A 17,118-nucleotide genomic window follows, 5' to 3' on the forward strand; every position below is an offset into this window, starting at 1 on the left:
ATGTTGTCCAAGTACACCAGGATGCAGTCAGCCACGAGATCTCCTAGTATGTGATTGACAAATGCCTGGAACACTGAGGGGACATTAGACAAACCAAAAGGCATGACCAAATACTCATAATGACCCAGGGTGCTGCTAAAAGCAGTCTTCCACTCATACCCCTCCCTGATGCGGACAAGGTTGTATGCACTCCAAAGGTCCAATTTCGTAAAAAGCATTGCACCATGCATTCATTATAAGGCTGCAGTGATCAAAGGCAGAAAGGATGGGGGTATCGCACCATGAGAGCGTTCAACCCCCGATAGTCAATGCAGGGGCGTATTCCCCCGTCCTTTTTTCCCACAAAAAAGAACCCTGCGGAGGCTGGCGACGTGGAAGGTCGTATATAGCCTGCCTTAAGTGCTTCGGTAATATACTCTTGCATGGCTTTTTATTCAGGGAGAGACAGGGAGTACACCCGCCCACAGGGAGGCGTTGTTCTGGGCAGGAGCTCAATGGCACAGTCCTATGGTCTGTGTGGAGGGAGGGCCACTGCCTGTAGCTTACTGAACACCTCACTCAGATCCTGATATTCAGGAGGAATCGCCACTGGTGGCGCATCTGTGACAGTCTCAACAGAGGTGATCCGGCAGGGAAGTGACAAACAAGATTGTTGACATTGCGGAACCCAGGAAACCAGGTCCCCGCTGCTCCAATGGAACACTGGATCATGCAGGGATAACCTAGTGAAACCCAAAATGATTGGGATGTCCGACGATCTGACAAGGTAAAACACAAGCTTTTCACGGTGGCACGCCCCCACGACATGTGTAACAGTTATGTATGCAAGTCCAGTCACTATCGGCTGCGCATCAAGGCTAACAACCCGCAATTTTGCATCACAAGCCCACCTGGGTATGCCGTGTGAAGTAGCAAAGCCGATGTCTATAAAACAGCTCGCAGCACTAGAATCCACCAGCGTGCATCTCTACCCGATTCCCTGCTCATTCCAGAGTCACAGACATGGTTACTTGTGGTTTACTAACCTGGGGGTCCAGGTTAGCTTTAGATGGTGGCAAGCGAACCGGGCAGGTTGCGCAGAAATGGCCAGGGATTCCGCAGTAGAGGCACAGGCGGTCCGGAGGCGGCGCTGTCTCTCCTCGGGGTCCAGTCAGCCTTGCCTGATCTGCATTGGTTCAGGAGCCTGCTTGGCAGGGCAGTGACCCGACGGAGTCAACCGTGGGCGGGGCATTCGCTCTCAGGCAAGATTGTCGATGGTTATCGCTGTCTCCACGAAGTGGTCGAAAGACCATTCCTTTTCCCAGTAGGCGAGCTCCACCTGAATCTGGGGGGTGGAACCCATTCCGGAAGCTGACTAAGAGAGGGGCGGAGTTCCACCCGCTCTGCTCGGCCAGGGTCCGGAATTCTAGGGAGTATTCGGTCACCGAGCAGCCACCCTGCCAGATCTTCATCAGGCGGTCACTGGCGGCATGAGCAGGGAGTGGATGATCGAACGCTGCCTCGAAGTGTGTCTTGAAAGCTTCGTAGGTGGAGGGGACATAAGATTTCCATCCGGCCGTGGCCCAGTGCCTTGCGGGCCCCATGAGGAGAGAGATCAGGTAGGCAATCTTGGTTTCATCTTCTTGATAGATTCGTGGAGAGTTTGCAAACACGAGCTCGCATTGCATTAGGAACCCCTGACAGTTGTCCAGCACTCCGTCATACTTATCCAGGCTGGCAAGGTGGGGGGTCTTGGCGGATTGCTTGATGGATGGCCCGGATCGCTTGCACTATCTCTTGGAGGGCGCAGGGACTGGTCATGCAAGCCCAGCAGGGCGCCATGCAAGGAGACGGCATGGTGTAGCTGATCCAGCATTGCTGAGTCCGCATAAGTGGCAGAACCTTCTGTCACGCAGTGTGCAGGGATCAGGAGCGCAGACTCAAGTGCTGATGCTAACTGGCTTTATTTGTATCACACGGGGTTGCACCCAGAAAACAGAGCAGAAATCAGCCTCGGAAGGGATAGGTGAGGAGAACGTCTCTCAGTTGGAGATTCTGCTGCCATGTGCGTCGGAGCGGGTGCTTTTATATTGCGTCTCCGGGGTCGTCTGTGGGGGTTGAGGTGGTCATCAAGCACGTGGTTGTTAGAGGCACAGTCGTCAGGCGCGTTGTCGGGAGTGCCAGGAATGAGAGGAGTGACAGATACTCCCTGAGTTCTTTAGACAACAATATAAAGCATAGACACTTGAGTATAAAAATAGAAAATGAAACAATTTAAATAGATAATACAGTAAATAAATAGGTAAATAGATAATACAGCATAATACAGTAAAAATCAGGTAGTGTTCAGTTGTTTCACAGCTCTGGAGAAGAAGCTGTTTTTCATTCTTGTGGTGCGTGAGTGAATTGTCCTATATCGCCTTGCAGAGGGGAACAGTTTAAAGAAGTGGTGTGCAGGGTGAGTGGAGTCCCTGATAATTTTGGAGGCTCTGCTCTGACATCTGGACAGATAAATGTCCACGACTGCGTGTAGCTGTGTGCCGATGATGTTTTGAGCTGTTCTGTTAACCCATTACAGAGCCTTCTGTTCCTCACATGTTCAGCTTTGTCAAAGCAGGCAAAGTGCGAGTTAAGTTCCTCCGCTATGGATAAATTACTATCTATAGGCAAATGATCACTCCTTTTGTAGTCTGTGAGAGCTTCTATGCTTTGCCACATACATCGGGGGGGGTATTGATATTAAAACTGTCCTCAGTCCTGAGTTTAAAGTTGACTTTTGCTGTATTAATGCCTTGCTTTAGATTAGCCCTGGCTAAACTATAAATTGCTGTGTTACCTGCCCTGTAAGCAGCATCTCTTTGTTTTCGTAAACTCCTGGTTTCTTTGGTCATCCAGGGTTTCTGGTTAGGGAACACGCAGGTTTTCTTAAGTGTGGTAACATTCTCTTTACATTAATTAACGTAGGACAGAACAGATGAGGTGTATTACTCTAGAGTTTTGTTTTTGGCAAATACACTCCACTCTGTGCGCTCAAAACAGTCCTGTAGGTGTAACATTGCACCCTCAGGCCATACTCTAACCATTTTGCTAATTGGTTTAATCCTGTTAATGAGTGGCTTGTAAACAGGCAACATTAACAAGGAAAGATGGTCAGATTGTCCTAGATGGGGACAGGGTAGGGCCTAATATGCATTATTAACATTTGTGTAAACATGGTCCAGTGTGTTCTTACCCCTGGTTGAGCATTTGACATTCTAGTGGAATTTTGGAAAAACTGACCTGAGGTTTGTTTGACTAAAATCCCCCGCTAAAATAAAGACTCCTTCTGGATGTGAGTTCTGTTGATAGCTAATAGCTGAGTTTAGTAACCCAAGTGCTAGCTTAACATTAGCATGCAGTGGGATGCAGAGGAGAACAGGGTAAGTTGAGCCAGTGGGTAAAATGAGCCAGTAGAGAGAGAGTAGATTTTTACTTGGAGGCCACACTGTTTTAATTATTCATGTAAATGGGAATGCATTTTTGACTTTCAAAAAGGCAAAGTTGCATGTTTCCAAATGGCATATACATAAAGCGTTAGAAATATTGTAACAACGCTAAGGGACATAAATGATGTAAATTAATGTAAATAGTTTGTGTTATTGTCTATTCTTGTACATAGTCCTGTCTTCCATTGGTTGTAATGTTACTGATGTTCTGTTTGCCACTAAGGGATTCTGGGGAGTTCAACAGGTGACACCCTAATCATTGTGGGAAGTGGAGAGGCTCATAGGGACCTGGGGGAACTCTCGCATGTTTGGATCTCGTATTGCTTATTGTACCTTTGTCAAGGTTGCCATTGAAAGCCATGTACATGTTCTATAAAGAGCACTTTTCCAAAATCTTGTCTTCTGAACCTGTCTCCAGTAGCTCTACAAGGGATGCTACAATATGATAATTTTATGATGAATTCAGTATACTACTGCCAGCACAGGTACCTACCAGTATACTCGGAGATCTTGGTCCCAGAAATGGGACAAACACATATTGTGAGTGACACATATTGTAATATTGTAGCATTGTAATTGTTGTAAGTGACAATAATACTTTCTAATATGAAGAATAATGTGTCATGGAGATAAGGAATGTTAGGTTGGCACCTCGTTCAAATGTCATGGTCGGGTCTTGAAGGAAGTGGCGGACCCAAGTGCAGAGCCGTAATCGTGGTGTCTTCGGGGAAATCCAAGAGAGGAGGTCAGAGAACGGGCAAAGGGTCTTCGAGGTGCGAACGTCGTAACAGGGAGGATCCAAAAGGCGAGGTCAGTACACAGGCAAGAGGTCGATGATCAGAAAGAGGCAGTAGATCGGGGGGAACAAGGGACGGGTTCGGGGAAGGCGTTCAGGAACAGGAAATGGCTAGAAGGTCGCTAACGAGGAGGCAGATCAAGGTTCCGCATCAGCTGGTGGTCTGACGCAGCCTTTTATGCTGTAGTCTGCGTTGCGTCCCAGGTGTTCCGTGTCGGCCCGGAGGTGTGGGCGTGGCAAAATGGTTTACATGGAGTTACATGGAATACTATAATCAAAGAACCATTCATGTTTTTTAAAGCTGGGGTGAGGAATGTGCTCATTGGTAATCAAAAATTTGCTTGTATATGAGGGTGAGTCAAAAAGAATCCACATTCTTTTAAAAAAAAAAAAAAATGTTAAAATATTATTGAATATACTTTTTGGCTTAGCCATGTAGAATAATATCTGTACTCAACAAGTTTAAAGTTATTCTTTTGTACTGTCTGTTTTGTGTTTACAGAATCTATATCAATTTCTGTCTCTCAGGGACCTAATGCCCTCCACACTGGACAGCCAGATCACCATGGAGAAAACACCCAGCTACTTTGTTACAAGCAGCGCTCCAAAACGTATCTACTCCATGGCAAGAGACATAAAGCTAATCATCGTTGTGCGCAACCCAGTGACAAGGGCCATCTCAGACTATACCCAGACCTTGTCAAAGAGGCCGGAAATCCCTACCTTCGAGGTGCTGGCTTTCAAGAACCGGACACTGGGGCTCATTGATGCTTCATGGAGTGCCCTACGAATTGGGATCTATGCACTACACTTGGAAGGCTGGCTGCAATACTTCCCACTCTCACAGATGCACTTCGTGAGTGGCGAGAGACTCATTGTCGACCCAGCAGGTGAGATGGAAAAGGTCCAAGACTTTCTGGGACTGAAGCGTATCATCACCGACAAACACTTTTACTTCAACAAAACTAAGGGCTTTCCTTGCCTGAAAAAGCCAGAGGACAGCAGCACCCCACGCTGCCTGGGCAAGTCCAAGGGTAGAACTCATCCTAACATTGACCCAGATGTGATCCATCGGCTGCAAAAGTTTTACAAGCCCTTTAACATGATGTTTTACCAAATGACCGGTCAGAACTTTCAGTGGGAACAGTTGGAGATGCAGTGATTTTGTGCCAGCCTGCAGGAGAGGATACATAAGCTGTATCACAGTTGAAACTTTCCAGACCACTATGTCCATTCCAACCAATCAATTACAACTCTTATTCTACTGTATCTCTGATACATTTTATTAATTTAATATACCCAGCCAGGGCTGTTTTTGTTTATGCGATCAAACTGTTAAATATACATAAAATATTTATTTTTCCTGTGTAAACATGTTTTAGTTACATGATATTTTTAAAGACAGAGGAGAGAGTAAATACAATTGCTTAAGTTTCATTAAAAGTGATTTGTTCCTAGAACAATGTTAACAATGTCCAGTTGTGTGCTACTTTTTAAGCAAGAAGGAAAGAAACGAGTGGAAAACTACAGTAAAAATAGAAATAACATTCTATCTCCCTAATACATCAAGGTTCACATTAAAATGAATATTATTAAAATGACTGGTATATGTTTCAATGGACAAGAGAAATACTTTTATTTTCACCATACATTAATCCTATGTTTAATTGTTTTCTGCACTGGAAAACATACTTAATACTACTGCTACTATTATTATTATTATTATTATTATTATTATTATATGCATAGTACGTGAACACTGCTTGCTGTGACAAATTTCACAGAAAGCAGTGAAAATAGAACATTCTTTTCTTGCAAATGGAACACTTTTCGTGTTGAGAGTGGATGATCAGGAGAGCAGATTCAAACGCTGGTGCTTAAGTTGCTTTATTTGTATCACACAAGGGTTGCACCCACAAAACAGAGCAGAACAGAACAGAATAGCAAACCTCAGAAGATAGGTGAGGAGAACGTCTCTCAGTTGAAAGTTCCACGGCCAGGTACGTCGGAGCGGGTGCTTTGGTTTTCAAGTACCGGGGGGGTCGTGGTGGCGTCAAGCACGCGGTTGCTAGGCACGCAGCCATCAGGCCTGCCAGGGGCGCCAGTGAAGGTGACAACACTAAATGGTGATTCTATTTTTTGGGCTCCATATCTCTGTATCAGGTGTCACCTTATTTATTTGGCAGTTTTATTCAAAGCAACCTATAAAATCTAAAGTTTCTATGCTAAACAACTGAGAATTATATAAACATTTATACTGCTAGGTAACTTCTACAAGAGCAATTAGAGTAGGTATCTTGCTCAGGGATACTACAGCAGGAGCACATCCTTTGAGTGTAAGATGAGGGTTCTAACCACTGTGTTACCTGCTACCCACACAAGACACTGACTCTGCCTACTGTTTCAAGGCAATCAAATCTACATCTGATAACTTATTCGGTCTCACTAGGTGAGGCTTCTTGTGGGGAAAAAAAAAGGGTAACTTCTGAATATGCAAAAATACACCGAATCTCCTTTCAATGTCAAATTGTAATATGTCATTTTACCATTTTTTATTAAAATATTTGTGTTTTTTCCATGTCTGTGTTTTAGAATAGCAATTCATAAGCCTCTGGAATCATAGAAGGGGCAATGAGTACTGTAAAATGTATATTTAACATTTAATATATCTCAAAACCAAAATTTAACTAATATTTTTCAGTAGCATGTTAAGCAGGAGTTCTTTCAGGTAATGACTTTGTTAAATGTTTACTTAATTTTGGGGAGAAACTGCAGAGGTCTGTGATGGACTGGCATCCCATCCAGGGGGTACACCTCTTTGTGAAGCATCCAGTTTTTCTGGGATATGTTCTGACCCTGAGAATTTGTGAGACCAATTCAGCAATTTGTATATGAAAATATATGTTCCATTTGTTCAGTCATAATTTCCTAAAGTGAGACACTGGTTTTTGTAAAGCTGAATGCATATATTTTCAATAGTCTCTATTGTTGCACCAAGAGTATCCACATTTCACACTAGAGAAATTGCCAGGATCCATCATCTGGGTAATTAAGGGGTAACTAAACATTCAGAGTCAAGTCTCCTATATCCTGACGAAATTTTTCCCAGTACTGTAAAATTATATGAAATCATTTTTTAATTTTTCTATTTTTTCTCTTAAAAGTTAATTTCAGTAATACATATACACATAATTAATACAAATAACGTCTAATATGTACTTCTAGTTAATAAGTGAGTTTAAAATTAATTGATACCTTTTAACTGCTTATCCACTAATTGTTGTGCCTGTATGCTTTATCTTTTCACAAAAATTGTTTTGCACGTAGCAGGAAGGCACTGATACTGTGTATTCAAGGGCAATACTACTTGGTCAGCACTCTGGAAATGAAAATGGAACCTTAGGAAATAGTAACTACAAAGAAAAAAAATTAATAGAACACACACACACACACACACACACACACACACACACACACACACACACACACATTCTCAGAACCGCTTGTCCCATACAGGGTCACGGGGAACTGGAGCCTACCCGGCAACACAGGGCGCAAGGCCGGAGGGGGAGGGGACACACCCAGGATGGGACGCCAGTCCATCGCAAGGCACCCCAAGCAGGACTCAAACCCCAGACCTACCAGAGAGGAGGACCTGGTCCAACCCACTGTGCCACCGCACCACCCATGAATAGAACAGCTTTTGTGAAAAAAAGAAACTATTCATATACCTTTCTGTCTGCAGAAATAAAATAAGGATCAAAAATATATATCAGTGGTGTGATCTGAAAACTTAACAGAATCTACATTCAAGTTTTGACATGCTTATTTCAGTTTTGTTACTGGTTCCTTTTATTAGTCTTAATGTCAACATGGTACCATGTGATCAGGTTGTGAAGCATTATTATGTGAATTTTCCATCTTCATTTTTTTATTTTCTTTGCAGGGCTTTATACTTCAATCAAAATAAGTTTCTCCATTCTTAAAAAAAGTCAATCAATTCAATTCCAAAAGAAGAAAGAATTTTAAGAGCTGTATTCTCAAGACAATCACTAATTGGAAAACAAGGACTTTTATGGTGCTTCTGTAAAAGAAAATATATTGTCGTAACTGTAAAGTACCAAATGTTTTATACAATTCTAAATAGCACAGGAGCTCAGATGTACAAATGAACAATATTTTAATGATGACAACACATATTTTGACATGGACTTGGACTTAAATTTTGTACAATGCACAGTGAAAAAATTACATTTATAGAAAGTATTTTTTTTTCAAAAGCTTTCAATATCTTGGTGAGCCATTTCTTAAGACTCCAAGAAGAGAAGGCAACTGGACCACTCAGAATTAGAACAATAGTGCTTAAGGCATGTGCAAATCAGCCATGTGGAGTTCTGTAGTATATGCGCAACGTGAGGCTAAGCCCAGTAAAAGCCTTCCAGGTGTGGAAATCCTCTTGCTTGGCACTTATCTCCAGGAAAGGGTGACCAACACATCTAAATTAATATCAGCCAGTAGCTCTGGCTTTACATATCACGAAGCCCTTTATTTGTTGGTCCTAGCATTGCTTAAACACCTTGTCAGGACTACACTGGACCCTTTCCAGTTTGCATTCCAGGACAACATTGTAGTGGAAGATGCCATCGTCTATCTGCAGAACAGAGCACACTCCCACCTGGACAAAGCAGCCTGCACAGTTAGGATCCATGTCTTTGATCTCTCTTTTTTTCAGTGCATTCAACACCATATAGCCTGGACCGTTGGGAGAGAAGCTTCAGTCTATGTAGGTGGATCCATCCATGATGTCCTGGATTCTGTAGTAAGTGATTAGTCACAACTTCTTAGAATTCCTAGCTGTGGGTCAGACACAGCCGTGTGTAGCATGGGAGGCCCACAAGGGACAATCCTGGTTTACTTCTTGTTCACCTATACACATCTGACTTCAAGCACAACGATTTTGGTGTCTTCTGAGAATTTCTGCAGATGACACAGCAATTGTTGGAAGCATCAGGGACGGGCAAGAGTACAGGAATTTGGTAAAGGACTTTTCTTGAGTGGTGCAAACTGAACAAGTTCAACATGCAAGGTTCCAGTGTTGGGTGTATCCAGTGGGAACTGATAGAGTGGAAGTGGAGTTAGTGGGGACATATAAGAATTTGGGGTGCACCTAGACAACACTGAACCAGACATGTAACACTTACTAGAGATGACAGAATCACTTTTACTTTCTGAGCATATTGAGGTCCGTTAGATTACACAAGTCACTATTGCAGATGTTCTATCAATCTCTTGTAGCTGGTGCAATCTTGTTTGCAGTGGAATACTGGTGTAGTAGCTGTACAACAGGTGATTCCAACAAACTCAACAAGTTAGTCGGAAAGGCTCAACTCCTTGGTGGGGGTCATACAGAAATAGACACCAAACAAACTCTGGTCCTTCGTGGACATCCATTTATATTCTCTGCATGCCACCTTAGTTAAAGAAAAAGGTACATTCAGCAGCAGCCTGGTACAGTTGAATTGTTCCAAGATGTGCTACCAGGGGTAATTTCTACCAAGGGCCATCAGGCCATGTAATGAGTCCTCAGTCTGCCAGGACTGTAACCTCTTAATGGTACTGAAAGCTTGCTTTGTGCTATATTATTACACCTTGCACCATCTCACTTCATTCTGCTCTTGCTTGTATCTAAATATTATTCTTTATTTATTTATTATTTATATATTCACTTAGCTCTGTATGGTCACTATATGTATGTATGTAAATATGTGGTATATATTTGTTGTATATTCTATGCAGCTCCAGCAGAGTGGAAATTCCCTCTGGGACTAATAAACTTTCAGTCATTCAATCTTGCATTAGTTTCGATTAGTTCTTTGGACAATATCTTCATTTTTTCTTTGACTGAAACCTGCCTCCTCGTTATTCCTACCTACTAGATGTTAATGGGATGCTCAGGACTTTGATATTGATGTTCTTTTGGATTTTGAGGCTGCTGGGAATTTTATATACAGCTCTTCAGCAGTCAGGCAGTGTGGATTCACATTACAGACGCTTGTCTTGGACAGTCAGCCCCTCGGTGCAGAAGCTATAGAATGTATGACTCACACAATTAGTGTGTAGGTGGGCCTCTGCAATAAGAAGTTTCTCTTTCTTTTTTCCCCCTCATCAAATTTCCAGACAGCCAAGTGACAGTAGATATCCATATTTTGCAGCAAATGACCTGAAGCCTTCCAAGAGTACAGGTGAATTGGTAGTCTGGGGTGACTGTTGTAAGCCTTTTGTTTGTATGTCCCTTATTACATTATTTCTATTGAAAGCCCTGATGTGTTGGATCCAATACCTATTTCTCCTACAGTATCAGGACTTTGGTGAGGTTTTTAGATATGCAAAAGCAGCAACATGACCCTCACATTTTGAGTAGGACAGTTGCATTGCTGTTTTATCAGGAGCTAGTCCCACACACACACACACACACACACACACACACACACACACACGCACACACACACACACACACACACATGCACACACACACACACACACACACACACGCACACACACACACACACACACAATGTCTGCTTGTCCCAAGGGGGCTCACGGCAAGCCAGGGGCTAACCCGGCAACGCAAGGCACACGGCTGGGGGAGGGGTTGATGAAACCCTAGGCATGACGTCAGTCCCACACGAGCCACCCCAAGCAGGAATCCAGCCCTAGACCAACCACAGAACAGGTCCCGACCTGCGCCACCACGCCCCCCGCACCCCTCTCCCTCAGGAATTACACCTCATTTGGAATCCACCTGTGGTAAATGCAGTTGACTGGAGATGATTTGCAAAGGCACACATCTGTCTGCATGAATACTCACTGTTAACGTGTACCAGAAAAAAGCCATGCCATGAGATCAAAGAATTGTCTGCAGAGGTTAAAGACAGGATTGTGATTTGGATCTGGGATAGGCAAAAAAATTGCAGCATTGAAGGTTCTAAAGAGCATAGTGACTCCATAACGCTTAAATGGAAGAAGTCTGGAACAACCACAGCTCTTCCTAGCGCTGGCTTCAGTGTAAGGCTGAAACATTTTAAAAAATTAAGGGTCTGAGTGCACTGCATGCTATGATTCAGAGGCAGCCATCGTTATGCACAGCTCAGTTTTTTAGAGATGAATGCAAATGAGAACTAGAACTAAAAAGAATGGAAAGAGGGATGTTACAAAGTTTCACTGTTTCTTCCAGTTCACTCTTTGTATTTGACCTCCAGAAGTCAAAGGGGAGAAAGCAAAGTCTCAAACTCCCCTTTGGAGTGTCTGTCACACCACAGGTCTATCAGCGCAAGTAACACAAACTACTTGCCAGCCTCTGTGATGCTGAACCTATATCTGAAACAGACGATAATTTTGAGTGTGACTATGACTGTCAACTCCTTTCCCTGCTGGACCACTGTAGACAGATAAAACAAAGGCTCAGTATGAAAATCTGCAGTTTAAACTGAAGGAACCTTGTTTTCACGGACAGATTGACATCTCATGGCCTAAAGATAAACCAGGAAAAATCCAGGGCCATCCAAGAAATGCTGACACCGACAGATGTTGAAGACCTACAGCTATTCATTAGGCTTGCGACCTACCTAGTAAAGTTCTTTTCTCCCCTTTCCTAAGTTTGTGAGCCCATGAGAAGGCTGCTGGGCAAGAAGGCAGTCAGGTATTGGCTCCCCAAGCATGATCAGGCAATTCAGGAAATAAAATAAGTGGTTACTGTTACCACTGTGCTAAAATACCACAATGTGAATAAGCCCATAACAGTGCAGAGTGATGCAAGCAAAATAGGGTACTCCGGGGCCACTGCAGTAGAGACAAAGGCCCTCCCTAAGCCGCTGTTGCCTCTCAGCAGTGGTCAGACATCCTCAGCTGATCTGCATCAGTTCCGGGGGTTTGAACAGAGGTCCAGAATCCATTGGGGCCCAGCAGGGGCATCACCGGCATTATTGGGCCACATCATCCAGGGTTATAGCTGGTAGCATCTAAGAGGCAACCTCTACAAGACTAAAGAGAGAAACGCCAGAGGGCACGGACCAGGCCCAAAGTGCAGTGAAAGCTGCAATGCCACATAGAGTCTGGGCCATATCATGCAGTCCTGTAATAGAGTACATGATAAACATGTGCTCAGATCTAATAATATCAACAAGGCTTTTATAGATTTAATAACATCAAGAGGTTACCAACCCATCCTACAACACCGTATGAAAACAAATGTGGGTATCAGAATTGCAAACCTAATATGTTATAATAAAAAGCAATTACATATAATTGATACTACTATCACTGCCGATGCCAACCTAGGCAATACACTTAGTAAGGCCTATAAAGAGAAGGAAGAGAAATATGATAGACCAAATGTTACAACAAAAGCAAGGAGATAGTCGGTGACCAAAACGCTGAGCTGGAAGTCAGTGTTGGAGCCTTAGTGTTTAATTGGAGAGGTGCACTCAGCAAGGACAGTCTGAACTTCTTTCATGGGACGGTTGGGTTGACTAAGGAAAGCATTTATTCCCTTGTAAAGCCCTTGGAGGGGAGCGTAGTAATGGTGGACACTTTTAAAAGACGTACCACAAAACCTCATATATTAAAATGAGAGGGTGCTGGCTTTAAGAGGGAGATTTATAATGAAGGTGACCTAAACTCTTTGGGAAGTCATCACCACAGTAGGGAGAGTACTTAGTTTGCTCTTTTTGCATGCCGACCGTACATTCTTAACACAACTGAAATATTGTCCAATCAGGCTGGGGTTTTAGTCAGTAAGAGTCCAAAAGTACCTGTGTATAACTTTTTGGCGGGTCTCCATGAGGATTTCCCCAGCCTTGACGAAAAAAAAGAAATTGCAGGTTCGATTTCCCCCCTCCAGCTGAAGTACCTTTAAACAAGGTACGTACCCTAATTGCTCCAGTAAAAATTACTCAGCTGTATAAATGGGTAAATAATTGTAAGCTTGTGATAATTTTAACATTGTAAGTCATTTTGGAGAAAAGCGTCAGCTAAATGAATATATTTAAATGCATTTTCTATTAATTGGTCCAAGGTCCAGTGGTCCCACCAGTAGGCTAGCTCGGCCTGGATTCTGGGATTTAGTCCTTGCTGAAAGCAAGCCAGCAGCAACACCCTGAGTACGGACGTTATGGTTGAAGGCGTACACTCCAGTATGGACAGATGGGCAACCATAAAGCAGTGTACTTTTTGCAATAGAGGCAAAGATTTTCTGAATTCACCAAGACCCTACTAGGACAAGCGGGACAGAAAATGGATGGATGGGTGGGTGGATGGACTTTCTGAATTATCTTTGTTTCTCTTCTGAGGTCAGATTTCTTCACCCAGTTTGCATGGTTTTAAATTCTTGTTGTAACAAGGAAGCTCAGACTGGATTCCTTCATTTAATATTCTACACAATAAGGACTAGAAAGGAACACCTATTAGGGTCTGAAATTCAAGGACATAATACACCAAGTGCCTTGAGGCCCTTGAGTGATGTTCAAGAGCCACCTTGCTTTGTGCCAAATGATTAAATATCCTTCCAAAGTCCTGCTGTGAAAAGAAAAAAGAAAATAGTGGGGTCTTGATGGTTTCAGGTTACTATAGTCCATTTCAGGGCTTTGCTGAACAAAAAGATCATGAATGCTACAAGGATGAACTGGAGCTGAAGTCTTTAGATTTCTCGGAGAAGAAAAGTGAACACTGGAACATAAAACCCTTCAATTTATCAGGTGAGCCACTGTAATTTTCAGGATAGGTTTATCTGGTCCTGCAAGCAGTCATGTAATGGTTGAACTTGAGCAATTGCAGGCCCCTTGGTGTCCTCTTGCAAATCTCACAACACCTTCTCCATTGACAAGAGAGTTACATAGTTGCCATTTTTGATTCTTGAGAAACACTCCCTTGTCTAGACCAAACCCAATGCTGATGGATCTACTGTACACACACACACACACACACACACACACACACACACACACACACACACACACACACACACACCGTCTGAACTGCCCGTCCCATACGGGGTCGCAGGGAGCCGGAGCCCAGCAGAGGGCGTAGGGGACACACCCACGACAGGACACCAGTCCACCATAAGGCACCCCAAGCAGGACTCAAACCCCAGACCCACCGGAGAGCAGGATGAGGTCCAACCCACTGCACCCCCGCACCCCGCCTCACCTCATGTATACAGTACTGTACCGTCCATCGTACACCTCTATAAGAGGAAGGGCAATCATCAGGTATGCGACAGTCACCATGGGATCTCACTGCTCTGCATGGCAGGGAAAGTCCTTGCAAGAGTCCTGTTGAACTGTCTGGTTACTCACCTGGAGCAGGGCTTACTGCCAGAAATGCAGTGTGGCTTCCTCAAGGAACATGGAACCATTGACATGATCTTGATATCAATGGACAAACAGCACTAACTAACACTCCCTTGCCATGACTCCCCTGTTCAAGGCCCTGTATGAGAGTGAAACAGGACTTGCTCTTTGGTAACAGACAGAGAAGGACAAAGATTGTACTCATCAGCTTCTTCCAGACACTTTGCCCACCCTAAGAGCTCCAGAATAAAGATCATTCAATCCAGAAATCTGAAGTAAGCGCCGTCTTGTTTCATTGAATAGTATATGTGTCACACTCAGTAACTACTTGGATGTCTTAAGCAACAATTACTGACTACCAACAATTACTACAAATAACTGTAGTGTGGTCTTTTTCAGGTTTCTATTCTATTTTCCTGAGTAAAAAAGTTATATAACACTGGAACTTTAAATAATATCATTTTGATAGTTGCTAACCTTAACACTAACGGTCCGTCAATCCTGAGAGATAGCCTAATATAATGTTTAGAACATAAATTATAGCTGCGTATAATTTCAGTCAGAACTTCTAAATGAAATCTGTAAGCCTTATGTGTTATCATTATTGTAATTGGTCTTGTGTTTAAAGGGGTGTGCGGTGGTGCAGTAGGTTTGACCGGGTCCTGCTCTCTAGTGGGTCTGAGGTTTAAGTCCTGCTTGGGGTGCCTTCCGACAGACTGGCGTCTCATCCTGTGTCCACTCCCCCTCCAGCCTTATGCCCTGAGTTGCCGGGTTAGGCTCCTGCGACTCTGTATGGGACAAGCGGTTCGGAAAGTGTGTGTGTGTGTGTCTCTTGTGCTCATAGTATTCTATGGATATAAGAAAATAAAACATTTTTTTAGAAACAACAGCTGTCTATTTCTATGGCCACAGTGTGATTTGTATACCAGTGACTTGTAATAATGTATTAAGGAAGGCCACTTGCAAGCCTCTGTGTACATATGTAGATTGCAAAATGAATTGTAACGCGAACACTCCACTAACCACACATGCAGTATTCTAGAGTGAGTCTAGAATGAAAAATAACACAGGAAAATAAAAAGCTAACAAAATGTACTAGTATTTTAGTACTTATAAAACGAATTTCACATTTTTGCTTGGAAGCAAAAAACACAGTATAAAGGGATGTGCAAATAATTTATGAGCACAATACTTTCATACAGTCTGTCTATGCTGTAATTTTGTATGTAAAAATTACGCAAACAACTTATGAACACGATGCTCTGTGTGTGCTGTTTGTTCTCATGAAACGCACACGCACACACACACACACACACACACACACACACACACACACACACATTTTCCAAACCACTTATCCCATACGGGGTCGCGGGGAACTGGAGCCTAACCTGGCAGCTCAGGGCGTAGGGCTGGAGGGGGAGGGGACACACCCAGGACAGGACGCCAGTCCGTCGCAAGGCACCCCAGGTGGGACTCGAGCCCCAGACCTACCGGAGAGCAGGACCCAGTCCAACCCACTGCGCCACCGCATCCCCCTTTTTATGAAACAATTCAGCCATTATATATTTTAATAGACTGAATCTGCAAAAATCTTCTGTGTATTAGTAACTGACTAGTTGCAAAATATGTTTTATTTCTGCAGCATGCCTGTGATCTGAATTAATAAAGGGTTTCTTCCTCTTAAAACAGGGATATAGTTTACAGATTTGATTCCTTCTGCTTTGGTTTATTTCACAATACAACATCACATATGAGGTCATAGATGCAACTGTAAGACTTATGCAGTGGTGAATGGTAGGGTAGTGCACAATATGTAAGGCATGTAGAACTATGTCATAACAAGTGAAACAGTGTATCTGTTTAATCTATAAAAGAAAATAACAGTGTACTGAAGCTGTCTGTTTTTCAGAATGAAAATCAAACTTTATTTTTAAATCTCAGTCATCTAGTGGTGTCATCAAGTGGAACTGTTTTTCCACAGAACTTGACTCTTCATCACCATGCTGGCCTTCACTGATTTTAATGAAATTGTGTTTGAGTGATAACATTTTACCTAGCTACCCAACTGAAGGTTTAAATACTGGTACAAGGGTATCTTAAGATAGTAAATGCAAAATATGTGTTGTTTTTTTCTTTTTTTTGTTGTAGTCTCAGGTGAAAGTAAGTTACATCAAAGCCCAACCATATGACGAAAGTGCTGCTGGAAAAAAAAAAAATCAATTACTCAGGTGAAAGTTGTCACATCCCTGGCATTCCCTCTGAATGAACTAGGTTGTCAATAAACATTAGACCCTGGTCAACAGCTGCAGGAAGCATTTAGTTGCAATCATTGCAGCTAAAAGTGCCACAGCCAGTTACTGACTGTGAAAAGGAAATTACTTTTCATACCCATGAGTAACTGCACATTTCACCAACTTCCCCTGCAAAGAAATTATATAAAAAAACAATACTGTTGTAGATTTCTTTCTCTGAGGCTCCACTGAGTTCCAGAAACAATAAAAATATCTGA

General features: G+C 43.0%; 1 protein-coding gene across 2 annotated transcripts in view; it reads left to right on the forward strand.

The window, feature by feature from the left end:
* The window catches only part of LOC108932955 (heparan sulfate glucosamine 3-O-sulfotransferase 4-like), a 106,969-nt gene extending 100,765 nt beyond the window's left edge, over positions 1–6,204 (forward strand). Inside the window, exons 2-3 of one of the 2 annotated variants that reach the window (XM_018749681.2) lie at positions 4,789–5,418; positions 6,195–6,204. In XM_018749681.2, the coding sequence (XP_018605197.1) occupies positions 4,789–5,418; positions 6,195–6,204 (640 nt within the window). Of the gene's footprint in view, positions 1–4,788; positions 5,423–6,194 lie in introns of those variants that run through there. The other variant, XM_029252304.1, reaches the window with a different exon arrangement.
* Positions 6,205–17,118: the final 10,914 nt, after the last annotated feature.

This window comes from Scleropages formosus, chromosome 5 (genome assembly GCF_900964775.1).
Source record: "Scleropages formosus chromosome 5, fSclFor1.1, whole genome shotgun sequence".
NCBI classification, from domain to species: Eukaryota; Metazoa; Chordata; class Actinopteri; order Osteoglossiformes; family Osteoglossidae; genus Scleropages; species Scleropages formosus.